General features: G+C 38.8%; 1 protein-coding gene across 2 annotated transcripts; it reads left to right on the forward strand.

Annotated features, from left to right (window-relative positions):
• The first annotated feature begins 295 nt into the window (after positions 1-295).
• MEMO1 (mediator of cell motility 1) lies at positions 296-27999 on the forward strand. 2 transcript variants are annotated; one of them, XM_030235540.2, is made up of 9 exons: positions 296-514; positions 12602-12683; positions 14760-14828; positions 16725-16837; positions 18094-18205; positions 19156-19298; positions 20436-20512; positions 25928-26032; positions 27303-27999. In XM_030235540.2, the coding sequence occupies exons 1-9, from the start codon at positions 454-456 to the stop codon at positions 27432-27434; spliced, it is 894 nt and encodes a 297-aa protein (XP_030091400.1). In that variant the 5' UTR covers positions 296-453; the 3' UTR covers positions 27435-27999. The 2 variants fall into 2 exon arrangements, with proteins under 2 accessions (XP_030091400.1, XP_018771713.1); XM_018916168.3 differs by lacking the exons at positions 296-514; positions 12602-12683; positions 19156-19298.
• Position 28000: the final 1 nt, after the last annotated feature.

The following is a 28000-nucleotide window of genomic DNA, read 5'->3' on the forward strand; positions in this document are numbered from 1 at the left end:
CCTGGCCCCGCCCCCTACCCCTTCCCCCGCGGGGCGGTGCAACACTTGTCAAAGGAGTGGGCGGGGCCGGCGGAGGGCGAGCGGCCAATCACGGTGAGGCTTTTGCTTTGGTGCCCAATGGGGGCGCGGCGCCCGCGCGGTCCTTAGTCCACGGGAGCCGAGTGGGGCCAAACCCAGCTGCGGCCGCGGCCTCCTTCTCTCTGCGCCCCCCCACCCGCAGGCGCGGAGTTGGCGGCGGCGGCTTCGAGCTCTGTCCCCGCGTCCCCCCCCCGCGACCCCGCCCGGCCCCGCGCCCCCGGCCCGCGCCGCCCCGGCAGCGCCGCCTCCGCCCGCGGGGCCCGGGCCGTGCCGGGGGAGGAGGAGGGGGAGCAGCGCCGCCGCCGCCGCCGCCGCCGCGGGCGGGCCCGTCCCCCAGCGCCCCCCCCGAACACCATAGGCGGCTCCGGCTCCAAGATGTCCAACCGGGTGCTCTGCCGGGAGGCCAGCCACGCCGGCAGCTGGTACACGGCCTCAGGTACCGCCGCCGGGAGCGGGGAGCGGGCGGCGGGGGCTGAATCAGCACTTTGGTGCCGCCGGGGCCGGTACCGGGCGCGGGGAGGGGCCGTCGGCTCCGCCCCCGCCGGCACATGGCGGGCGGGGGGGGTTGGGGGCTGCCGGGCCCGGCCGCCGGCGGGGAGCGGGCAGAGCTGGGCAGGGAGTGCCGCCGAGCACCCCGAACGCACCTGCCGGCTGCCGCTGCCTCTCTCCTCCGGCCCGGGTACTTGCAGCGGCGCCGCTCGGCGGAAACCGGCGTTTGGCCGTCGCCGGGGATGGATCGGGCCCCGGCTGCGCCTCGTGTGCCCGCCCTGCCCGGCAGCCGCGCCTCGCCGCTGCTCCTCCGTGTGTCACGGCAGCGGGGCTGAAGCCAGCCCGGGGCTGTGATCGCACCGAGTGCTGCTCTCCGTCAGAGCACACGGACGGATTTCAGTATTTTCAACTGCTCCTGGGTTTTTTTGTTTTGTTAATTCCGTGAGAAAATACCCGTCCGTCTCGGGTTAGAAGGCAGGGGGAAAGGTGTGAAAATAGGGAGTTTTATTTTACTTTTTGTCGAGGTATGAAAATAGGGAGATCTATTTCTCTTTCTATAGTGCAAGAAAGCCTTCTGTTTTTCCTTTCCTTGCGCTTTCTTTAGAAGGAGTGAAAAGTTACTAAGCAATAGCGCAGAGTGGCTCTGTCCATTTAAACATGTGGTACTTGCAGAAGAAGAATAGAAGAAAAACGTGGTGCATTGGAGGGCGAGCTACCGCTCCCCTCGCCGACGCCAAAAAAGAGGCAGAAACACGTAATAATGGCTTGATTGCACATATGTTTGGAGATAAGTTTTGTTCGGTTTTGGGGCAGAACCGCTTTTGTGGAAAGGATGCACGTTTGTCTTTTCAGAGCTGTTAATAAGATTTGTAAGGGATGTTCTTTTACTGGCCCCGGGAGTAAAGATGATTACAAAACTGCAGGTGAACGAGCTTAGATGAACAAGAGGCTGTTGTAATAAGCAGTTCAGAGGGATGGGAGGTACAATTGAAAATAAACCAAACCAAACAATGAAGTGTTGCGTTCAGGATCATTAACATCTGAGAAGAATGGGATGTGAAAAGTCATACACTTCTCTTGGCTAAAATAGATGTGGCTTCCCCTCTTCTCCATAATTGATGAACGTGGTATGAAGCAAAAAATGAAAGGGAAGAAAGAAATACAGGGAAGAGAGTAACACAGGAAAATGTGGATTGTGTGATAAGTAGCTGGGCTTCAAATGGTTGGGTAGGCATTTTCGAGACAATAGAGGATGATTGTTTTCTTCTGAGCTTAGTATTCCAAACATAATTCTTGTGTCTATAACAAAACTGGCCTCAAATCTTTGTGCAGCTTGCAACTGCATTTTTTTCCAATGATCTAGAAAGGTAGGTAGTACTCCATTTACAGAAAATATACAAAATCATTACAAAGGTATAGATGTAACCATCTATACCTTTGACATGATTTTGACCATCTGTAACCATGTGCAAAGACATCAAAGCGTCAGAGCTTTGTGGTAATCGCCTTGGTCCTACAATTTATATTTTCATTTATGAGCAAGGCAGAAAACTTCTCTGCGATGTGGAATGGCTACATGACCTTACACACAAATTTTGTCGTTTGTTTGGTATTGGACTTCATATCAAGGAGTTACTGGATACATGGAAATAAGAATTTTAATTTTTTAAAAATAATTTAGGATGTGTTTGACTGTTTTCTTCTCTGTGAAAATTCAGTGCATAATTTAGTTAGACTACACTGTGGTAAGTGTGTGTGACTAGTTTGGCCAGTACGAGTTGTTTGTAGTAGGACATCTAAAAGCATGTTACTCCCATTGCTTTTGGGCAGCCCTCTGGCAGTTGCTTATTGAGGAGATGTGGGATGGTTGCCCAGACACACTGCATAAAAAAAACCACCCAAACTGAATCATGTTGTAATAATGAATTATGACAGCTGTGCTTGTGACAAGTTAAATTGTTACAGTGTGTATGGTGGGGGTAAGTGGTTGATGTTGCATAATCTGGGGATTTTGGAAATGTTTTTCCTTAAATGAGCAAGGAGTATTATGTGTCTTACTATAGAACTCTCCTACTGTTTGCACTGGGTATGTGAGAGCAGGAATTGTGTCTGTTCAGCGAGACAATGACTACCTATTATTTATTGCTTGAAAGCAATAAATAATAAATAAATAATTTTGTGTGCCATTTAGGAAGGTCCATCAAAACTTGAGAGAAAAAAATGGTGACCAAGAGGCTGTGTGTTCATCATAGATTTAACTTAAAATCTTCCTGTATTTCAGGCCAGACTCACATGTCAGCTGCTACCTTAAACTTGTAACATAGTCTCCTCAATTGTACAACTTGAAGAAAGTGGATTTTACCATGTGTTTTCAGCCTGCATAGCTTCAAGGCTGTAGCTGAGGCAGGGATTAGTTTGAATTGTGATAGTTCTTCAGTGTGTTCCCATGGTTCTCTGGGAATTGTCTTTTCAAATCCTCCTACCTCCTCTGTTCTTGGCACTCCTGTCTCGGCCCAGAAGCGATTTGCTGTGTTATATATAAACCGGTTAGCATTTGAGCTTCCTCTTTCCTCCAGACCGCTCTCTTTCCACAGAGCTGAGTTTGACTACACAGGGTGAGTGGATGCCCTGCCCCTCATCCTGCTCTGTAGTTAAGATGATCCATCTGAAAGGGTAATGAGAAATGTGCTTTTTTACTTTTTTTTTTTTTTTTTTTTTTTTTACAGATATGTTAAAAATCTTTCAATCTGAAAGCATTTTTAAAAGGGTTGAGTGAGGATAAGGTTTTTAAGTGGTAGTTTATCCTGAGGTGCCTGGTACCTAGGGCTAAAAAGTCAAGACACCATCCAGGATGATGTATGGCATCCTGTGCTTGGGAGGGGGTTTACTGCAAAGGTGAAGCATCTATTGCTATTAAAAAAAAAAATCTCTAAAATCTGGCTGTAGAAGTCAGCTCCGGGAAAGAAGGACCAAAGCCAGCTGAGAGGGAAGACAAAGAATGGATACACAATACAGCAATACAGTCTTTTTTCTTTTTTTGTGGTCAGAGGATATTCTTAAACTGGCTTAGCTGTCTCCTGCACTCCAGGAGTGGCAGCAATATCACAAGTGAAGCCACAACCATGAAGGAGCTGCTACTCTTCATGGATGGTCAATGCAATGTGTGTAAGGGGGTCTGGAAGAAATGCCACTTCTTGTCTTTAGAGGTGCTCATTTCCATAGGGCAGCAATTGCTTCAGCTGAAAATAGACCATTGCTCCATCATTTTCTCCAGCCCTGGGATGTGCACTGCTTAGGTTCTGCCTTGGAAAATATGGAAAATATAAACATGCATTCCATTCTAGTATGAATACACCACTTACTCGTATGATGCTAATGAATGCTGTAGAGCAGGTGGGACTGGCTGGGCAATTATGCACATCCAGATATGTTCACATGTTAGAATGTTTCATCTAAGTAAACAACTTTGTATTAGAGGGAAAGTTAGGTCCCAGGGAGAAAGCTCACTGCTTCCTACTCAGTGAAGCTGAGAAGGGGGCGAGAAGTGGAAGCTGAACTTCACCATGTCGCTCTAGCACTTTGCTTCCCATGTGTTCTTCATTGTGTGCTGTTGTAACAACAACAACAAAAAATCTCAAAATAAAGGTCTTTAAGGAGTTTCAGCAGGTGAGTTCAGTATGACAGTTTAAACCAAAATGATTGTCATCTCTTTTCCCCACACCAAGAATTCTAGAGGAAAGTTAATGTTCATTCCACTTCAGTCAATGAAGGATCTTAATGAACTTGAGGTATATACCTCTGGAACATTTGATTGGCAGCAAAGAGAACAGGGAAGTCTGGTCAGTTGTTCTTCCTCCTACTTAGCAACACCACTGAGCATGGAAAGCTTTACAACTGAGCTTCCAAACTGAAACTGTGCTGTGCCTGTTGCTGACAGTAGGTCACTGGTCTAAACAACCTTGTTCTTTACTTGCAGAGCTTGATCTGCGTGTCTGCTTTTAAAAAAAGTTAATTGTATATGACATGCCATTGCTTTTGTGAACTAGCAACTTGTTGTATGCTGGCCACTGAAAACATTTGCAAAATTTAGATAAAAGCATGCAATGTCAATAAAAATATCACACAGCACTGCTGTCATGTAGATTGTTTTAAAAAAAGAAAGTATCACTCTTATGTGGTGAAAATAGTACACTCACATTTATTTTTGGAAGGAAGTCCCAGTCCTGCTGTGTTAATTCAACCGCCTAGTATCCAGACATCTTGAGAAATTGATTTTTAACCAGCAGGTGGATGAGGAAGATTAAGGACAACTTGAAGGAAAAATGGCATAATTTTTTCAGTGGCTTTGAATGCAAGCAGACACATTCCTAGATACAAAAGAGCAGATGAAATACAATGGAAATGACATGCTATCCTGAATGTGGACTGTATGCAGGGTAGGGGTGTTTATTCTTCAATATGAGTAGATTCAGTAAGTGTTGGGCAGTTACTGCTGTGGGAAATCAATCCATATGCTTCTGAAATGGAAATAAACATTAGCTATGTGCCTCCTTTTTTTTCCTCTGTAGCATGTCGTGACAAGTGGGATATCACATTATGGTGCTGAACATGGCTTGTGGGCTCACAGCTGGCCTCCCTTGTCTGGCCCCTGCAAGTGCTGACTGAATACTGGGCTGCTCCTTATTAAAGTGTGTGATAAGAATTCTTGTTTCAGCTTTTCCCCAGTCTGTGGTATGGTGATATAGATAAAACATGAAGAGGTTTTAGTAGGCTCTTCCAGGTCACAGGAGTAAAAATCAAATTGAGAGTGTGTGTGAATAGCAATACTCCATTATGTGGAACTTGCCCTGCAAAACAAGTTTGTTGTTGTATTTGTTAGGGCTTATTTCTCTGCTTTCCCTGACCAAACCATAGTAGCCAGAGGTGTGCTGTTAGCCTGTGCCAACTTGTTTGAGCTAGGAGAACCTTAATTTCCATAAGCTCATTAATGCAAATGTGAGTTGGCAGAGTACTTGCTGTGTCGACTTGAAACTCCATTGCACTCATTGTCTTGAATGCTCTTTTTTTATGATGAGCCAAGTAAATGGCCAGTAAATACTTGAGGAGACTTTAAGCTTAATGGTGCACTTGTGTTTAGAGTTTTCTGCTGTCCTAGCTTGTCAGCAAAAGAACCCCAAAGGAGATAGGCACTGACATCTTGTAGCTACCATTTGTAAGGATTAAGCTTCTAACTTGTTTGGACAAGAAATGCCAGAACTCTCTAATAACTGGCTGTCGTACTGCCAGCAATGTTTCAACCTTGTCTTTTGGGCAGGAGTCTGCGTGATGGTGTGTAGATCAGCAGGAAAGTATAATGTTTTGAAGAACTTCAGCAGATCAGAAAATAAATGAAAAGGCAATTATGTGCCATGAATGATCAGTTCAGAAGTTGCATTTCCCTCAAAGCTGGCCACTATTTTCACACATTTGCAATCCCTTCTATTCCTTTGTAATCCCCAGTAAGATCGGCATTAATGCTTTTTTACTGCCTTTGTACCAAATACTGGTTTTTCTGGTGTCAAAACCCGCTTACTCTGTTAGTAGCTCTGTGAGGTAGGCAGCTTCAAGGTGCAATAGCAGTGTGATTCTGAGATAGTAAAACTGTTCTCATTTTTGCCTTCTGGGGTTTGGGGGCCTCGAGGAGTGATGTGAGAATGACTTTTCATTTTAACAAACAGTGCTGTAATCCCAGCATTTGTATGCTTGTTGGCATGAGCTGGAACTTCTCATCTGCATTAGAGAAAGTGTGTACATCAGTTACAGCTGCTTCTGCTTTGCTGTGGTGTTGCTGAATATGTGTAATCCATTCCCCAGGCCTGCTGCCCACAGTTTCTGAGGGCAGATGCTGCTGCTGCTGAGTTCATTGACCCTGAGTGGCTGCATCCCACCTTAACTTAGGGCAGAATCTCTTCTCTGTAGTGTGTTGGATATGGGTCTCTGCGGCAGCTGAAGTGGTCAAAAGGGAATCATGTGACTCTGTGTGGTTCAGACTAGGAATGCAGACAAGGGCTTGAGAAAGATGTTCTCTGTGCCATAGAAGAGTCTATAAAAGTGGTTTAGTATGGCATGCCAAGAACCCTGGCATGCTCCACAAAATTGGAATAACTCATTACAGTTGGTTCATAAATGTAATGCACAAGTAGTGAATCATCATGTTGTTTGTAAATGGTCATACACAAATGGATCCAGGAAAACATGGAAAAAGGACGTGGGGGTCACTGAAATGAGATGTGGTTTAGTGGTGAACTTGACAGTGTTAAGCCTATGGTTGGACTCTATGATCTTAAAGGTCTTTTCCACCTTGAATGATTCTATGATCTCTTGTAGTGAAGGGAGCTTTCTGCAGTAGCAGGATAATTAATGTACTGATCATGAAATCTTAATGTTGTGACATTAGCTGAAGCATTACAAATACAGCTGTTAACTTAAGTTATTACCTTGCAATCTGTGAACAACTAATCATAGTGTCTTACGAATTCATTAAGTATTTGCTTTGCAATGTTAAATACCAAATGTAATATCTCTCTCTCTTTGGTAGTTTATCTTTTTTTAGGCATTTTGAGGGGAAACTGGATGTGTCATTACTGACTCTTTTATGAATTAAACATGGAACACAGCATTAATATGCAGACTGTATTATTTAGCATTGTATACTGAAAAAGCATACTGGAATAATTTGAAATAAAATTTCTAGGTTCTTATTTCTAGTTGAATCACTTAAATACTGTCAAAATCAACATACTTCAAGAACTTTCACTGTACAGTTGGAATTGAAAAAGAGTTTTATATTTGGTGTAGTTCTGGTATCATTAAAATAGGCCTGCAAGTATCACTTAGTGAACACTTTCATAAATCTCATTTACATTTAGTGTGAGTTAGAGCCAAAATCATTCTCAGAGGTATGGAACAGAATGTCATTTGTTTGGATCTCTGAATGACTTAGGTACTAAGGTCCTGGGTACTTTTTTATGAAGCTAGGTAGGTGCATGTTGGTTGATATTCCTAATGAGTGGTGTTATAGTTTGATTTTTTTTTTTTTCATTCATGCCAACTTTCAGTAAAAAAACCAAAACAATAACTAGTTAAGTACTGGAGAACTGGGGCATGCAAGTAAGAGCTACCACCAAAGCAGATTTTGATATCCGTTCCAGTGTTTCTGTTGTGACTTCGGTTTTATTTTTCCCCCGTTCAAGCAATACATGCAGTTTTAGTTTTGTCTTACAATGTGTATAAATAGGAATTAATGTGGCATTGGTGTAATCTCTATTTGCATCTTAATTTTCCCCCAGGTCCTTGTTTGCATCGGTAAATTTCTGCGTTGCCTGTAGTCTGATTTCACCATTTTATCAATATTGGAGGAGAGTATATGCTAGCAGGGGAGAATGTACCATTAACATGAGTTGTTGAAAGTCACCTTCTATTCCTGACAAATCCTAGTCTTTGCGTAGCTAAAACTTGTCCTTTATTCAAGGATTTGGCTTTTGTTGCATTGAGAAACAGGTTTGGGTTTTTTTTTTTTTCATGTGCAGTCTGTGTTTTTTGAAAAATCTTTACACTTTATGCAATTTTAACTGTTAGTCCTCTGTCACCTTTCAGATTTCAGTTTGCCTAACAATTTAATTAGTGTTTCAGATTCACCTTCAGAATTGTGAAGAAAGGAGTTCCTTTAGTTCCAGTTACCAACCTAGTTGTATGCCAGCCCCCAGGGTTTCATTATTACTTAGCTTTTACTCCTGTAGAGTGTTAGAAAAATCATACTCACTTCTTACCACACATGTTGTAATATTTATTAGAAGCATTTTTAAGGTGTAGACTTTTCTCATCAATGGCAAAGGTAGCTAAAAAGTGGAAGACTCAAAGTGGGGTGGTGGCTCCTCTAGGTAGGAGACATTCTTGGACAAGTAAAAGCTGTCAAGGCAGGGGGCTGCAGTGTTACTGTCATGGTGCTCCAGCATTACCTGCCTTGCTGCGAGTGCTGTACATGTGCAGCTGAGGGGGAACTGAGCAGTTTTCCTTGGCACTGCTCTAAATTTTGATTGAGGTTTATGCTCTTCCAATAAAAAAAGTATTCACTGAGACTGAGGATTCAGAGCAATCACTGAGTCTTCCCTGCCAGTCTGAAGAAGAATGTGCAGTGTTGGCTGCAGGAAAAGGAGCAAAATGCAATTACATTGTGTTGACACTTGGCATATAAGCACTTCAGCCTCCCTGACAAGGTGAGGTTGGCTGTAGAAAGAATGTGCTGGTTTGGCTTAACCTATGAAGTCTGGACCACGACAGCTGTAAATTGGGGTGATGAACTTATCTGAGTCACTACCAGATGTCTTTGTGTTATTATTCCCTGGGTGACAATGGCATGCGAGTAATGTGGAAGAATTCTTTCTTACTTTAGAGCTTTGTGATGGGATAATGTTTATTGTTAAAATAAGGTGTCCCTTTAGGCAAGATAATTGAATAAATGCTGCTTGTAGTTGTTTCTGTAAATTTGCCTAGTGGAGATTTGATCTGTGCTTGCAATTATTTTAAACCTTGGCATAACTTCTACTGGTTTTCAAAACAAAGTAGGATGTGAAATATCCACATATAATGTCAGAAATCTTTAGTTACGCACCTATGTTTCTATCTGACTTCATAGGATTGAAATGTAGATCATAATGTTACATACTTCAGTGAGGCTTATATTTTGCTGCTTAACCTTCTTTTGATCAATGAAAGGTCTGATCTTACAATATTAATATTGAAGTATACTGATTGTTGCATCCAGAAATTGCATCCATAAGGTTTTCCACCCTTCTGTCTGGGTTAGCCTTAAAGTTGCTGTTACTTTCATCCTGCCAGCTTTCTCAACATGAGCTTTCCACCTGAGGTTCAAGGAGTCTGGACCTATTTTACTTCCCTCCAAAACAGCAAGGGGGTACGTGGGTGGCAGTGCTGTTCATTGTCCATGCTGGTCAGCTAAGGAGATGCACGTTCACTGGATTGTCTTGATGACTGACTGTTTTTCCAGTTAAGCTTCATTTAAATATGAATAAAACTTACTTCTTTATGAGGAAGTACTCATGTACTATAACGCAATTCCATATGGCAGAGCACAGCTACTGTGATAGTGTGGGTTTATTTATATTTTGTATAACCAATTCAAGTATTTTGACTTTAGCTTTAAGCATCCTCATGTTTGAGAAATGGGGAGAAAAACTTCTCTGAACAGTTCAAGATAAAGTTGGTGCTAATTTGCTAACAAGAAAATTACAGTTCTAGAGTATCCCCCTTAAAGTATTTGTAAGCATAGGAAGCTGCAGGTAGGCTGTACTTTTGTGAGTTCATGTGAGTGGTGTTTGGTTTTTTTTTTTTTCTTCTTTTTTTTTTCTTTTCTTTAGCTAAAAGGTCATGGATATGTTGTACTCTCCATTCTCTCTCTGTTATTCCTTTGAGAGAGAAATTTGATTGCATATTTTATTAAAATAGCACAGATAAGTATAAGTTGAAATGAAAGTTTACATTAGGTCAAAATTAATTATTTAAACAGGCACCTTATACTTGACATTAAAGGGAAAAAATCTGAAAGCAGATGTGTTACTTGGTCCTTAAGTAAACACTGACAAAGTTTCATCCCTTGGGTCATACAGATCTGTTATTTTATTGCCTCTAGGAAGAAATGTTACTTTGTTATGTGTGTCTATAGTAGCAGACTGAGCAAACCTGGGCATCTTGTTCCACTACCACACTGTAAGATTGGAAATTTTAATCAGATTTGACCAATCATGAAATTTTAGGATATCAATGGCCAGATGTTCTGACCTTTGTCTTTAAATTGTTCAGCAGGTTACCTGATTTATCTCAACTGAGGGCAAATCAACTTAACCACATCCTCAGTGAAAAACCCTTGCTAAAGAAGGGATGGAGGAGGGCTAAGCATAGTGCCTTGCAGGGGAAGAGATCCTCATGGCTTAAATTCTGACACTTTTGCAGTTGTGTTGCCTATGGATCCTCTTCTTTGAGGAGAATGGGTCAGGTGGGGCAAAGTAATGTTTAAGTCTGGGTAGTCAGTGTTGAGAAAACAGTGTCCTCCTAAAGAACTTAATTCAAGAAGTATTTTATCTTTCTACATATTTTGGGAGAATTAAGTAAAAACATTTTTAGGTGATTTGTTCCTTCACTGATGTATGTAACAAATAAAAGTAGTAATAGTGTAGAAGTGTACTGTTTTGTTAGTCTCCTATTATCTTAGAAGGAGGGTGAAAGCAGAGACCTATTTATTTTTACTTAGCTTCCCCAATAGGCTCCATTTTCTAAGATGTCATTATGTTTATCTCTGTTGCATGTCAGCTGCTTGTAGTTTCCCCAAGCAACACAAGCAGCAGAACAAAATTGGTATGTGGTGGAATTTTTATAACAAATTCATAATTTCACGAAGGCTTTATATTATGTGAGTGACAGCAGCTACTCTGTCACTCTTTCACCTTGTTAGAGTTGCAGACAGTAACTAAGGCTTTCAAGTTGTAATAGAAGGCTTAAGAAAAGGGTGCTGCACTTGTTCACTTCCTTCATGTAAGAAGGCAGGGCTCTTTACAACTACAGAAGTTGTCCTTTTTCAAGGAGGCATGGATTTAAGTTCTGTATAAAAACTAATAGCTTCAACACCTCTACCCTTCATGTCTGCATTTTCTAGGGAAAGTTTTTTTGCTATCCCTGGTCAGGGACTGATTGGATTCTGCAAAAGTTGACACCTTTTCTCTCATTCTCTGTGGTTCTTGTCACCCTTTAGAGAGCTGTCAGCCCTTGTCAGGGCTGTTTGGAATGTATCCATTAAATGGCTTCAGGTAGTTTAATTTGGTTTTGACTTACACTGGCAGTTGGTAGTTCAAACCCTGCATGGGGAAGATACAAAGATCTACAATGTGCATGGAAGAAGAAGAGCAGCTTGCTGCACCATACTTTACAGATAAACTCTGCTGGCATAGAGTTCTGTCAAAAGCATAGTATCACCTGAAAAAAGTGCATCTATTTTCTTTGTTAATGCTAAAACTTGTAACTATAGTAGCTGGATGAGCTTTTCTTAAAAGTTTGTTTAGTTTTCTTTAATAAGAAAGAACGTTGTACTGTATTTGCCAGACTTGCTTCCTGAAGGATAGCTTAACATCAGAAAGTTTTCTTGTGATGGGAAATAATCAAAATGTGGTTGGTTGGGGTTTTTAATGTTGCATTTCTAGAAGGCTTTTTTAACATTTGTCAGGTGATTGAATTAACAATATTATTTGCTACTTAGGTACAAAACTTAGTTTTAAAACAAATATATATTTTGGATTGGCCAATTATCAAAGTTAATGTTGATGAAGTGATCATGTACTTGTAGGATATGTTGAATGGCCAGGGGTTGTTAAGGCATTAGGATAAGCATAATGTCTTCTCATTTTTAGCTTTTTCCTGTGCATTTACACATTTTCCAGGTTACAATGTTTTGTATTATGCTCTTGTACTTGCTTAATAAAGGATTTATTTTTGCAGTCATTAGCTATCATGCAAGTGTCAGGCCTCTGTATTATGTCATCTTGTCATGTTGGGCTCTCTTGATAAAGATCATAACTTTTTACTTCTGAATTCTGCAAATTCGATTGTGAGAGGAAACAATGATCTGTCAGCAATTCTTTTGAAATCAGCAGCCATTCTTTCAAATGTTGAAGTGGTGTGTTCATTGGTCCTCACAGAGCAGGAAACAATAAGTGGGTGTTAGGGTGTTTGGTAAATGAACTTCCAGACCAGGAGGCTGAAGCTTTCCTAAGGTAACCTTCAACATTATAAGGCTGGGGTTTCTTTTTGTTGTCACATTGGGTATTTTGGGGGAATGTTTTTTTCTGTTTATTTGTTTTTAGATTTAAACCCAGCTTGGAATGCTTAAGATGACTTTTAAATCTGCCAGACTTTCAAGCTTTATTTGTTAATTTTTGAGATGTATTCGGTTCTTTTATGGCTTCAATATTTCCATGTCTCTTCACAGGACCCCAGCTGAATGCACAGCTAGAAGGTTGGCTTTCTCAAGTACAATCCACAAAAAGACCTGCAAGAGCCATTATTGCACCGTAAGTTCAAAACAGAAGTTCAGTAAATCTAATACTTGTTTAAATGCTCTTTCTTTTTCTGGTGATTTTGAAAACTGGTTAAAGCTAGTATTTAGCTGAAAGAAGGGTTGCATGGTTTCTAAAGAAGTATTTTGGATATAGCATAGAGTGGCAGAAATCTGTGCACATTTGTGTGTATGATTAGCTTGCTTGTGCTGATGGACTGCACATATAATATTTGTTTGTGATCCAGTAAGATGGGTTAGAGTTATGTTAATGAGAAAAACAAGACCTCTCCAATAACAGAAAAAAAACCAACCCCAAGACAAAATAAGCAAAACTGGTGCATCCCTCACACTCCCTAAATAAAATCTAGCAGAGCTTAAAAGCAAAAAGCAATTATACACTATTCAACTATCCAAAATGGTTTGGTTTTGTTATTTTAGTTTGAGGTTTTTTTGAGCTATTTGTCCACAGGTAAAATAGGAGTCATGTGGACTATTTAAGGAGAATTCAATTTCTTGAAGACAGCTGAGACATTTAATGACAAAAGTATGTTGGTCATTCCAAGTAATTATGAGTTGGAAGGAAACGCTGGAAAAAACACCTTAAATATGATGCTTGTCCTGTGCTAACATAGCATTGTCCTAATGTTTGAAGTATTGTGTAATAGTATTGAGTGTGCAGAAGAAATTGTCCCACATCTCCCTTAGTCTTTCTTGCAGGAATGTCAGGAAAGAGACCTTTCAGCTGCAGATTATGTAGTTTGGTTCTTTTTCCAGAATTGCTGGGGGTATTTCTGTGATCTCACCACATATTTTTTGTTAACTGTGCCCTTTTTTTACCATCTGTGAAATGGGATATGCTTAATATTTTTGTGGAAGATGGAAGAAGCCTGTAGCAGAGGGAACATTCAGGAGACTCTTTAGACATTGTCTAATAACATACCTTGCCCATTTGTGAATTCTCAGTCTCCTGTTTCCCCCCTTAGCATGTATGTTAATACCTTGCTGAGATCTTTAGAATGAGTGGGGTAAGTGATGAAGTAAAATCCCAGGGTCATTTTGAAGGTAATTTGCTCCAGGTATCAATCTGTGGATGAATATAAATGTATATCTGAGCATAAATACACATAAATACATATAAAATCCTTCAGTGCTGTCAATGGGAACTTGTATCTTCAAGCATCCTGTATGCCTCAGGGCTTGCAGTGTGCATCATTCTCAGTGTCATTGTGTAAAGCTGTGCTGTGGGCATACTGCTGAGTGACCAGGGGCCATTTTCTGCCGCTTTACCTGGAACTCTAGGAGTGAATGTTCTATGAAATTAGTGCTTTTAGCAGTGTAATGTGAATTTTCATTTTAATGGGCTTGAAGAGAATAGTTCTTCAGATTTGAAGGCAATAAGTAAAGCAACTAGTCAAAATAATTATAAATTGTTTTGGACCACATAGAGGAACAGTGGTTGAGGAAGGACCCTGCCAGGCTGATATGAAATGGTGAAGCATGTACTTATTCCCTGCAGTAAAAGATAGCATGCTGCCTTCCACTCCTTTCCATGTACTTGTTCATTCTGTTGCCAAGTTATTCTTCAATGACAGAGTATTTTTTTCTTTATCTGCTGTGACATGTAGTTCTCTCTTTGCCAGGACCCCTCTACTGTCATTATATTCAGTTACTGGGTTGTAGTTAGAAGAGCTTTCTGCAGTAGTTTGCCAGTTTGCCACTCCCTTGTTCACTGGCTGCACTGTTAGCATTATCATGAGCTTCTGATAACAGGCAGTTGTGCAGTCTGCATATATCCTTTACAGGTAAGGGAGGGTCCTTTGATCTGGGGGTTTCCTGGCTGTTCAGTGGCCACTGATAGTTTTTTAACTGGCCAATAAATGGTCACTGCCAGTTCTTCAACAAATACATGTCTTATGTGATCAGTACTGCAGCAGCATTTTCCTGCTCTTTCAGAAGTTTTGGATCACTCTTACTATTTTTAGTTCACTGGAGACAGAAAAAAGTCCTGAGAGATTAACACTGAATATCAGCATATTTAAGATGTTAGGCAATATTTAAATCCTCTCATTTTGTGTACTTTGGTTCACAGCCATGCAGGATATACCTATTGTGGATCTTGTGCAGCCCATGCTTACAAACAAGTGGATCCCAATATCACGTGAGTATTGCAGCTTTCTGCACAAAGCCTAAGACCCTGAGGTTGCAATTCTCTGATAAGGGGAATGTTCTTGTTACTTTCTTACATCCTGAAGTACTCACATTTTAATTTTGTATTCTTTTTAGCCTTCTATGCATCACTTCTGTTTTAACATCATAAATCTTCTAATTGGATGTTACAAAAGGGGGAAAAAAAAGGAATATTGTTAAAATAATTGGTAGCTAACTATTTACAAGGGAGGGATTAAAGACTTTTCAGTTTATTACTGGTGTTCCACTGCTTTTATAAAAGCCCAAGCTGCTTTTGTTGGGGTTTTTTGGCCTTTGTTTTGGCTTTTTTGTTGTTGTTGTTTTTGTTGGGAGGTTTTGTTTGCTTTATTAAGTCAATTAAAATACTTCACCATAATTCTGCATTGGTTTTTTAGTGCAGGATTATGGGCTGAATACTGCCAGCATTCTCTTCTGCTGTGGAGGAAGTGACCAGTGTGTTTATGAAAGTTAATTGTGCCAATAATTTTAAATGGACTTCTGTTTCTAAGAAGTTTAAAAAAGAAAAAGTAAAAAACCCAAAAAAACCAACCAACATGCTGTTGTAGTCTGTGTTTGCCTCTGAAAATTTGAATCCAGTTATTTTTGGGTAAAGTAATATTATTTTTATGTTCTGCTGTCTGCAACATTTTTTTTTAATTACAAAAATTTAAAATGTCTCCAGTATTTACTCAAAGTATGTATTTTGCAATGCTAAATAAAAACTGGCTAGGCTTACCAGTTGTTCATAAGATAACATGCTGTAATACTCTTCAAAGACAATGGTTTTAGTTCTTCCTAAGCTATTGCAAATGATGTGAAAATAGCTCATGGTATGACAGATACCTAGTTCCTCTAAAATTTCTGGAACAAGCTGTTCCCTGATAAGGAGTTGGTTGAACTTGCTGGATCATTTGTTTTTTACTGCATGGGATATTTAGAATTCATCTTGGAGCTAAACTGCTAAATTGCACATTTGAATATTTGTTTTTTATTAGCTTTGCAGGAAGTTTGTGTTTTAGCATATCTTGTTATAGTACTCCTTGTGTAAGGGATTAAAAAAAACAAACCCTCAGAACTTTATATGTCTACCACCCCTTTAATTCAGTGCCAGAAACAAGACTATATAATCCTGAATATGAAAAACTGAATTGCCTATATTTTTTTCATTTTTCTTTTAAATCCTGTTGCAGGAGACACTTAATATCTAATCAAGAGTCAGGAACTGAGGATCTGAGGAAATAACAATGTCATGATGACATGTAAAAGGTTGCAGTATCAGCTGAAGCTATGAATGTGCTGGTCCAAGTCTCTGTTGTTGATGCAACAGCAAAAACACCCATAACAAGTAACAGCATAAACCCAGCATTTGAGAAGGACTTAAAATTTAATTTAGTGAAACCCAAGTAAGGCTGATCAAACAAATAAGTGAAAAACTCTGAAAAGATGATAAACTTGTAATTGTTACTTGATCCTGTATTTATTGAAGGTGATGAGTAGCTGAAGGTTGTGTTGATTCAAGGAGAGAATACAAAAATCTGTTCTAAGTGGCTGTAATGCATCATTCAACCTTCAAATGAATGAAGTCTGACAAATTTCTAGCTGATAAGTCCCCTCTGATATATAACCTGCTTAAGAGATTTAAGGGTAGAGCATAATTGAGTTAGTCTCATGATAATTCCTGACGTACTAAGCAAGGTTGGGCCGTGGATTGATGTGGGGTCTTACTTACTGTTGTCAAACAAAGTATAACTATTGTAGCCATGAGAAAGGATTACTTTGTATGCTTTTATTTAACTTGTTACTCTAAGCTGAGTTGCTGTACAATTTCAGTTGTTTAAATTGTGGCCTTCTGTGTTAATTGTTGCAGCCGAAAAATTTTCATTCTTGGGCCTTCCCATCACGTGCCCCTCTCCCGATGTGCACTTTCCAGTGTGGACATTTACAGAACACCTCTGTATGATCTTCGAATTGACCAAAAGAGTAAGTGCATTACAGAGCTTAGACTTCTCTGAGGTTTGGGTATGGACTGTGGTACTGCAGTGCTCAGGATTTTCTTCTTTCTTCCCACTTCCTTGCTCTAAGTGGGATTCAAGTGCAAATCTGGTTTTAGTGCAACAAAAAATGATGCTGGTTGTTTCAGACATGGTTACATCATAACCATAGTGTTTCTCTTCCTCCTGGAAAGAATTCTAAATTTTTGCTAATCTTCAATTTTGAGTGTGTGCTTCAGGGTTTTAAAACTAAAAAAGTATTGCATCAAATAATAACTTGCTGAACATCTTTTCCATTCTTTGGCTGGAAATAAAGGTTCTTTAGTTGGTTTAAGTCTGATTTCTGATAAAGGAATAACAGTGAAACAAAAAATTGTTTTTATTTGGATTGCATGTGACTTTCTAACTTGCAAACTTAGCAGCTGTTAGTCCATGAAATGGCAGTCTTTTGAACTAAGTGCAATGAAGATGAATTTGATATTTTGGCTTTTATGTATTTTGAGCTATACCTAAGTGATACAGTGTCTTTTTCGGAAGGGCTAATTAGCACAGATGTGCTGTGTTTCATTATAACTGTGATTAAGCAAGCTAATTCAGGCTTTCTACATAGGGCCTGCAGAATTTCCTTAGGTAAGAAAATGTTTTGCTTTCTGTAGAGGTCCTTTATAGAGTTGAGAAAGAGGCAGAGCCCTACATCAAATTCATCATCCAGTGGAGAATTTTCAGAATATGGAGATGACTTGGTATACTCTCAAGCACGCTTGAGAGTAGAAAAGATAACTTACAAATGTGGATTACTTAATCAGTTGTGGCTGTCTCTACATTTCATGATTCAGTCAATAACAAATTGAACAATAGCTCATCTGATGAATTTTTCTTAACATATAATGGTCAGTTTATGAAAATAAAAATTCATTGACTGGGCAAATGCACGTATATTTTCAAATGTTTTATTTATGAATTAAATTTTGTATCAGAACAAAATATTTTTCAATATACTGGTAAGGTCACTGATTTAACATATTTTGTAAACTGAATCAATTATGTTTATATTTTAATGACTTGAACATAATTTTATTTCTGAATTTATTTAGAAACAAGCGGTTTATGATGATATCCCTTGGAGACAAGTAATTTTTTATAGTGGGTATGTTCTGATGAAGGTGCACTGTAGCTTTTTCCACTTGAAATAATTTTCAAAAAGAAGCAAAAAAAGTAGTAAAACCTGATCTTTATTCATTTCAGTTTATGGAGAATTGTGGAAGACTGGAATGTTTGAGCGCATGTCCTTACAGACAGACGAAGATGAACACAGTATTGAAATGCATTTGCCTTATACTGCTAAAGCCATGGAAAGGTACTAGGGCTAATTACTTCTGCAAGAATGAACAGTGTGTGCATTAAATGTTTGAGCTGCTGTGAAGTGCAGTAGGAAATAATAATACATTTTATGGCATAGAAGACCTTATGGTGTATATAATGCTCATACTTCCCTGTCCCCTGATAAAAATTTGGGGTAATGAGAGGGTCAAAGACTAGGATAAGTTGCTGTAATTGAAACTGTGAGCAAAGCAAACACTTAAATAATGGAGTTATAACACCTCTTATAAACAGGTTTACTTAATAGAATTAATATTAGTTATGCTTTCATGAACTTTTTTCAATAGCTGATTTTTTTCCCCCACTTTTCAAGGCATCTCTGGAAGAAGTTCTGATAGCTTTCTATGGGATTTTAAGTTTGTTTGGAGCCTTAATACTAATTTTGAAATCAGGAGTGAATTAGCTTACAGCTGCTATTTCAGATACTTACTTTAAATAAAAATTGCCAATCTTTGTTGGGGTTTCTTCCCTAAGATGTGCCCCATCCTTTTTTTTTTTTTTTTTTTTAATTTCCATTGTGTTTTGAATTTTACCTAGAGTATCAGATATACTTGGGTACTGTGTTGAACATTTTCATATAAGTTTCATTTACTTTGGAGAATTACTCAACATGCAGCATCTGTACAGGGAAAATTTAATTCTTACTTCATTGCTGATTTCACTATGTCTTTTCTTTTTGTTTGTCCGATGTTTTTACTTTGCAGCAGAGAGAAGGGGTTGTATGTTTTCTGAAATTGGTTTTGGGGGTGTATGTTTTCTGAAATTGACTTACTTTGAGGTTCTAAAACAACATCCTAGTATGTCCTTACCAAATTGCAATCTTCAAATAATAGCAACCTTTTAAACCATTCTGCAGTTTCAGTTAGCAAGCCCTGAAAAATCTTCAGATGTTACTTGAATTACAACCTTTTTTCTTTTGCTTATAAGCCATAAGGATGAGTTTACTATTATTCCTGTGTTGGTCGGAGCACTGAGTGAGTCAAAAGAGCAGGAATTTGGAAAACTCTTCAGTAAATACCTAGCTGATCCTAGTAATCTCTTTGTGGTTTCTTCTGACTTTTGCCATTGGGGTAAGTTCCATATCTCATTATAAGAGTATATTGAATATTTTGTAGCTATTTTCAAATAATGTATTTTATTAAACATTGAACATTTTAACTTCTGGTAAATTCATTTTTGCGACTTAAATGCCTTCATAAAGTTAAAGTCTTTAAAATCTGGAATAATAGGTAAAAAATATTAATGTGGTAATGTGTTTTCAGTGTAGTGGAGGAAATAAATGGTGATTTATATACATCTCTCTACTGTTGCAGTGAAGTAATTGTCTGAAGTTGCTTGCTCTTTTTACTCTTCTTTTAAGCACCTCAAAACAACTTTCAGAACTAATTATCTAAAAATTCAATGGGCATGGCCACTTTGCTCTGACAGAAATAAGTTTTGTATGTTTTACTGCTGGGTAAGATAGCAGATGGATTATTTATGCCAATTCACCAGTGCTACCCCAGTTCATCTTGGTGACAGAGCTACAAAGACTCCAGAAGCCTTGACTTCTGCCCTGCTTTATTATTTTATTTTTCTTTGAAGTGTATAGTAGCTGAAAAAGGGACTGCTTCAGAAAGATATATGACACAACAGACCTTCTTCCTTTTTTTCCATTGTCATCTTTGCTCAGCTTAATTAAGTGCATGTTTCTCTCATCTTTGAAGTGGAGTAGGTGAAAGGTGTATATAAGAATGACCTGGTTCTGTTGTGGCTAATGACCCATCTAGAACTGCTCATTGAATTGTCATAAATTTTTTCTTTTAACCTTCATTTACTGTGGGTATTGTTGTGCAAGCAGAAGGAGCCTGACTCCGTGGCTGACTTTGTCAAGAGGGATAGCAAAATGAAATGTTGCTTTGCTTCTTAATTTACAGAATCAGATTCTAAGGCAATAACAGGCAATTAGTGAGTGATACTTCAGTGTCAGTTCTGCAAAGTAGATTTCTCTTTAGGAATATAGCCACCCATCATGCATTTTTCTTACTTTACTTCTGGGCTGCTACTTTATGATTGCCCTAGAATTTCTTCAACGGAGCTAAAAAGTATAAAATAAATGAAGATTACTACTTTATAAGTATTATACTTTCAAATATTTAGTAGGTATTAGGGAGTGGTTTAGCTACAATTTTTCCCTTTTTTATTTTATACGTGATTTTTGTTTCAAGGTCAGAGGTTCCGTTACAGTTACTATGATGAATCCCAAGGAGAAATTTATAGATCCATTGAGCACCTAGATAAAATGGTAAGTTTTCAGATTTGGTGGAACTAACTAACAGATTTCTCCTGTACATTCCATTTCTTTGAACACTTGAGAAATTTTTCTAACAAGATATTATAGATTAGCTATTTTATTGAATGTGTAATTTTCCTTTGTTTACCACAATAAGAATTTAGCTGTTGGTTTTAACTAGTATCCTCCCTTTTGCTGACTGCACACAATTATATTGCGGGTATAGGTTAGTAAGCATAATTAATGAGAAAAAAGTGCATGTTCACCTACCTAAAATGCCCTGATGTAACCTAATTTCTGCCTACATACCCTCTTTTGTTTTTGAAAAGCAATAAAAATTATGCATGGGAAATTGTGGTAGTTCCAGCTTGATAGCTGTGATACCGGCATATAGAAACAGCATTGTGATTATGCAAATGTTTCATTAATATCCATTTGAAGGAGGAAAGGCTGTAGGGCATTGCACTGGTCAGGAAAATGAAAGCCACTGTTTCCTTGGGAATAGCCTTCCCCTGCCACTTACTCTATAGTAGGTGATGGGGAAAAAGCAGTACACCATGCTTCATTTGGGGTTTAGCCAAAGGCTTAAAGGAATGTTAAATACATAAAGGTCCAATGCCAATTATGTTGCATTTTCTTTGCAGTCACAGGAGCCAAGGATTTCTTTTTAACATAAGAAACCCCCAACAACTTAATGTTCAAGACTTAAGGCACAGATTAGAAGTAATTCTTCTGGAAATATGTAACCTTAAAATTTGTTTTACAACTGTTTGCATCATTTATATAACTTCTATAGAATCTGTTAGAACAGAGAGCTGTTCTTATTCATGGCATGTTAATTTTTTCCTTGTCTTGAAGGAATAAATCCTATCTGTTGGAGACATCTCTAGACTTTCTTGCCTTGTGTATACAAATTAACCTCTTTGTTTTTCTACTATTCATCCCTGGAATAGAAATAATAGCAGTAAATAATTTGCCTTCATTCTAATTATCCCATTCTTAATATTTCTTGTAGTCAGTTGAGAGGCTTCTCTGTCGAGAAAAGTGTTTTTCTACAGAATCTCAGCATCAGTAGCTTTGATATGTTTTTGCAGGAGAACAGATTATGGTGCATTAGCAAACATTAGTTTCCCCTTGTTAATTTCTGTGGTGAAAGCTTGAGGAAAGACTGGACTTTGGCATTTAACTACTCTTAGGGAATACATTGCTGCACCAACTCTTCCTTTTGGTAGTTATTCAGCTAAATGGAAGTGACATTTTTTTCTAAAATGGAAAATCATTTCTACTGTTTAATAACTGTGAAAATATTTTTCAAGCTGAAGTTTAACTGTAAAACTAAATATGCTATATAGCAGCATACTGTGGTTATTTTTTGCTTGTTTGCATCATGCCATATGTGACCACATGACTCCATATGCAGACGCTATATGGAGGAGGTCTTGTTTTGGGTGCTTTTTCAGAGATATCTTGTTAGCAATATCACAAAGATCTCCCTGTCTCATTTTTCCAGTTTTTGGAAGTTTGTTCAATTTTATGTCTCACTTGGCTTCTTCTTGTTTCCTTAGATAATATTGGATTTTTTTTCATGTGATTTGATGTACTAAACAAAATTGTACTGTTGCAAGCAGTAGGCCTCTACACAGACAAAATAGCATTAAGATAGAGACAAAACTGTACTAAAACTGGCTTCATTTTATTGGCCCTAACTAGGAAAGCAGTCAGCTGAGCACATTGTAAGCAGGAGGGTATTCTGGGGCAAGATGAAATCAATTTTCCTTAGAAATACCTTTGTGAGAGGATGATGGCCTCTTCCTTAACTGGAGCCTACATATTTTCTCACCTAGTACATACAAACTGCTGAATACTTTGGGCATGGAAGTTTTAGAGCCATGAGGCTCCAACATAAAACAAATACAAAGTAGTAAGTATTGTTGGGGAGACATCATTTTCTCCATGGTAATTGTTGGACTGACACTGTCACCACAGCCTACTTTGTGAGGTAATGGCAAAAGGAGGAAACAGCCTCATGGTTAGAAGGGGTACCTTAGGGGAAAATCTTCAAATTAAGAGTTATAACTGAGCAGCTGATGTGCAATAGTTAGTTTGTTTCAGGTTATGATATACAATCTTTTCACATATAAGTGGGGGAAGTATTTTGTAAGACATTGTTGAAGAGTAATTGTTTTTGATTGACTAGACAGAAAATGCTTGCTTCAATCTTTACTGCTACATTGCTCATTTTATAGGAGCATAGATTTGGTATGGGACACTTTATGCCTCACTTGAGTCAGTGGGGGGACTGTGTTACCCTGAATGCTAATGGGGGAAAATGCAGGCACCGACAAGTGCTGTGCAGGAATAGCCAGTACTTGGTCCAGGAAAAATGCTCAGCACCCATGGCTTCTTTGGTACCTCTAATGACCTGCTGAATTCTGGTGGCTTCTGCAGTGCTGCTGCAGTGAGCCAGGACCTTCCACAGTGGTCCAGCCTGGGAAGGCTTCTTAGGCTGGGCATCATGTAAGATGGAGTCTCTGCCTGGATGCCCAAGTCCCTGTTCTCTTCTCTGTGCCTTGACAGTAATTTTCCTGGTGGTAATTTGTTGTGTATTCTGAGTGACTCACACATGGAAAGACAGTTGGGCTGGATAGTGCTAAGACCACGTTTGTTTCCACTTCCATTAGAGTGCTATTAGTTTAGATCTTGAAGTGTGAAGAAACAGCTGAAATAACTGAAAACAGACTTTACCATGACCAGCCAAAGCATTATTGGCACATAGTATAAAATGAGCCTATAGGTTGTTGGAGGGGGTTTTTGTTTGTTTTGGGATATGTGTGTGAGGTTATTTTTTTAAAGTTTTTTTGTAGGCTTGTGGATACTTGATTCTATTAAGGGATGTTTTTTTGAAAATGTGACTTTGCAGTCATGTTAAGTGCACTCTGCTAGGATATTGTAGATGCCATTAACAGTATCTGGGTAACTGAGGTATGCAATTTCTACATGATGCCATAATGACCTTGTGATAAACTGTGAAACTGTGCTTACACTTGTATCATGTGGGTTTTGTTATGTGTTTTAACTCTGTTTTAAGCCATGCCCAACTGAGTTGTTTCAAATACTGAAAATTATTAGCTTCATATACCTCTGCTTTTTTATAAAACACAACCTGGCAAAAATGTTTCCTTTGTTCCTCAACACCATTTTAGACTGAGAAACGAGGTTGATAGTCTTTGTTCCTCTGCCACAATGATTTTTAAATCCAAAAGATTGAAAAGTTCAATACAACCTAATGCTTATAGGACATCTGTTCATACCAATTCCCTATAGATTTTCTCCAGTTCTCTGCTCTATGGAACTCTGTTAGCATTTTCTGGGATGAGCTGCATGGCTGTAAATGTTTTGCAGTGCTGAACTGTGCATTGAAATAAGCTTGCTAGGCATTCTCATAAATCCATGTCCATTCATTTGAGACAAATGTTTAAATGCCTCTGCCCAGTATGTTCCAGTGACTTAAAACTGTAAAACTAGTCTCTCAATAGAACTGCCATTTTAATGTTTTTAAAAGGTCGTGAAAGGGTCTTACAAACAGATAAAATAGATTCTCATGAACTGTTCAGTATCTGAGTAAGTGCCTTATGCATGTTTAGTTTCACTTGGGTGTTTAGTCAAGTTTAGTTCTGCTTTCTTTAGCTGTGTATTGATATGTACAATCTACAAGTAAATTGATGGTTGAAAGATAGGCTTTGGAAACTGTGGAAATGCAATGCTATCTATGTAATCACTGCTAGTTAGAGAATAGCTACCATTATTTTTTTTGGCACTCATTTAGGCTCTGTAGATCTGGAGTGATTAACAGCTGAAATTACTGGCCAAGGGTCCAAACACTCTCTACATGACTCCAGAAAAACTGAGTTCTAACCACCAATTGGCCAGCTTAGCTTGGTTTTGTTTTTCCATTTAAAAAAACATGTTTTCCATTAAAAAAAAAAGTGTTTCTTTATGAATTCATCATATGTCTGTTTCTATTTAAAAGTACACAAGAGTAGTGGTTGTCGTTGCTGTTTGTAATTCTCCCAGCTCTCCTGGGAATCTTCTGCTCCTCCATTGTAAGCTGTGATCCAGCCTGAATAATTAGCTGCTATCTGCCAGATCAGCCAACGCCCTTGCAGAGTGTTGTGGAAAATTCACTCTTGAGGTGGAGACTTCAGACTGACTGCTTCCTGCATTGTGGCTTCTCCTTTTATCACCCAAAAGTAGGGGAAAGAGCTGGGATAAATGCAGAAATCTTAGAAGAAATTGTCTCCTTTTCTGGTATCAACCTCCAGTTATTCCCATGCAAAGTATATGTTTTTTCCTTGTCTCTAAGGAAGAACTTACTGTTTCACCAACAGAAGCAGCATAACTATGTATTTTATTGAGTTAGTGAGTGTCTGGAGCTCATTTCCCTGGTGAAGGGAATAATTTTCAGAGAAAGGAAAAAGAGGATGGCGTCTAATACAGGCAAAAGAACAAACCTGTGATAAACCTGAGACAATAAGTGATTTAGACTTGTTTCTTAACTACTTTCATGGTGTTTGATCTGCTTTATGAGATGGGATAAGAGTAGACTGTATCTGGAGTAGTAGGATTCTTTTTGCTTTTAAGAATGCAAATGTTTGTATACATGTAAGATTTTGTTTTCCACGTGTGTTTGGGTATTCTTAGCATGACTCCATGGGATCATGAGTCTCGCTTTCCATGGAGGAAAGGATGTATACATGTGACTGTCTCCTGTAAAGTGGAAGCACCATCTCCTGGTTCTTACATTTTTGTTAATGCACCAACTTGATAGTGCTTTAGAGATTTTCTGGATCTGGTTTTTATGCTCTGAGCAAATGGCCAGGCCATGCCCAGATCAACTGCCTTGCGTGCCTGATGTGTCCAGGATACATCACACTTGTTATGCGTGTGAATTGCACATGTATAGTGTTTGTTTTATCTAAGGTTTTTGGACATCTGGAAGTCCCAGACAAGTGCTTGGCCCTAAACTTTGTTACCAGGGAGAGCAGATGGAGGCACAACTTCTTGCTTTGCCCTTTTAGTAACTTTGTCTGGTTATAGCTGTACCAAATCTTATGGAAGTAGAGCAGTCTTGGATGGTGGGGATCAACTAGTCTTCAGAGCTTGTTTAATGTGAACTTCACTGGTATTTGCAAAGATAACTTCACAGATCTGTGGATTAATGACAACTCTGGAAGAGCTCCTGTGCTTTTAGTTTGGCAAGGAATGGAAACAAGATGACTACAAGCTAGAGCTCACATGCTGAGATTCCTTTGATATCCTTGGTACAAAGTAGAGGGGTTTTCCTCCTCCTCTGTTGTAACAAATGATGATGTATAAACACCTTCTTGTGAATGTGTAATGTAATTATTGCTATCAATTCTTTTTCAGGGTATGAGCATTATAGAGCAGCTAGATCCTGTATCTTTTAGCAATTACTTGAAGAAATACCATAATACAATATGTGGAAGACATCCTATTGGAGTGCTATTAAATGTAAGTAACTGTTGATTTATTGAAGAATACAACTTCTGGGAAAATGCTTGCATTTGTAAAACACAATACTGCTGCAGTATTCCTTAGTTCTAAAATGTCAAGCCTTGAATTAATTTATTTTTTTAAGTGTTCTCAATTTGGTCTCTGATTTTCATGTCTTGCATGTAGACAAATGTAAGCTCTTGAAAGGGCTGAGGGTTTTCAGTTCCCTAAGGGAGATGAGATATCACATTCCTTTTGAATTTCAATGAAATGCAATCATTCACTTTCTCTTAGCCCTAAATAAATGAACAAATAAATCCATCACCCTGAAGACGTATCTACTTACTCTTTTGAATCAGTACTTATGAACTTGTATTTATTTTCTCTATATTGCTATTAGCTAGCTATTGTGAGTGCCTTGTGATGTCTGGCAGTGGTTTTGAGTTTTGAAAATAGGTGAGAGATGGCCTCTGTAAGTATTAGTGCAGAGCACCATGAACTCAAAAATCAACAACAGTTAGAATTCAGATTACTTTCTGGTTACCATATTCTGCTTTGCTGATGCAGTGCAGACATAAACCTGGCTTAACTTAGTTGTCTAAATTTGGTCACAGCTGCTTTACAGCACTGGTGGAGTGCTGCAGATTTGTCATACTGCTTGAGTGAATCTCACTGTATTTTTACTGTAATTCAAATCTGAAACAGGAAGCATGTTCATTTTTTAAAAAGGGAAACTTAATTCACTGGGAATGTAGTCTGAGTGGGTAACATAGAAAGAACCTTTTAAAGTGGAGTCCATAAAAGTTTGAGCATTATCAGTATTGGTGATGCAAAGTTCAGTACTATGACAGCTCTGTGAATATACCCAACTCTTACCCTCAGATAATTTAGTTTTGCAGTGAATCACAGCTAAATTCTGTTCATTCACTTTTGCCAGTTGTCATGTTTTAAGAAATTATCTTTGTACCTTCTTTCTCCTTGATGAAAGAAATAGAATCTGAAAAGTGTTAATAGTGTTAGGTTTTTTTTCTGTTGCATCTGTTTTTCTGTATAAATTCCCCATGGAACTGAAGCATTGTTTCTAAAAGAGGTATAGTCAACGGTTCAGTGTTGCTTTAGAGAACTGGAAGGGCCAGTGAATGAAACAGCACAGAAATAGGCTACATCCACTAGTTACTGGGAGGTGCTTATATAATGAGCTTGTGAGAGATGGTGCAAGGACCTTTGAGACCTAGGAAATGTAATTTCACTGATACCTTTTTTTAAACAGCTCTTTTTCTCTCCTCAGGCTATCAACGAGCTCCAGAAGAATGGAATGAATATGAGCTTTTCATTTTTGAATTATGCTCAGTCGAGCCAGTGTCGAAACTGGCAAGACAGCTCAGTGAGTTATGCAGCTGGAGCACTTATGGTCCACTGAACTGCTGAATGCTCAGGGATGGCACCTGCACACACTCTGTATTCGGGGTCCCAGCCTAGCCCTTACAAAGATACAGTCCCTGGTCTTTGGGTATACTGAAACCTCAAACTAATAGAACTCTGTTCTTTTCTAGTAGGTGTAGTCCTTCCTTAGTTTCAACTCATTTAAAAATGCTTTCTTGTTTAGGACAATGGAAGGAAGACTGGTATCAGAGCTTTTTGTGAGAGTTGTTTTTTTTCTTTGGAAAAGATAATGGCTGTGAAGACATGGTGGTAGACTGTCCTTAAAAATACAACATGTAAAGCATTTACCATATCCTAAATTTGCACTCTTTGCAGACCTGTGCACATATACTCAGCTTTCAGAATAGTTTTGCAAGTTGTAAACGGAAAAAGGGGGGAAAGGGGGTGGAAGCTTTTTAATAAAAGAAAAAAAGGAAAACAACGCATTTATAAATGATTCTGTATTAGAATATAATAAAACTCCAGTATAGTCAGTTACTACCCGTGATGTACAACAGATATCTTCTATTTTAGTTGCTAATAAAGGGCTACACAAACCAAAAT

The sequence above is a fragment of the Serinus canaria genome, chromosome 3 (genome assembly GCF_022539315.1).
Source record: "Serinus canaria isolate serCan28SL12 chromosome 3, serCan2020, whole genome shotgun sequence".
NCBI lineage: Eukaryota > Metazoa > Chordata > Aves > Passeriformes > Fringillidae > Serinus > Serinus canaria.

Coding starts and splice junctions, on each gene's coding strand:
- MEMO1 (XM_030235540.2), top strand. CDS start 454: ATGTCCAACCGGGTGCTCTGCCGGGAGGCCAGCCACGCCGGCAGCTGG. Junction 19,299..20,435: donor TTCTGACTTTTGCCATTGGG/GTAAGTTCCATA, acceptor TTTTGTTTCAAG/GTCAGAGGTTCCGTTACAGT. Junction 20,513..25,927: donor TTGAGCACCTAGATAAAATG/GTAAGTTTTCAG, acceptor ATTCTTTTTCAG/GGTATGAGCATTATAGAGCA.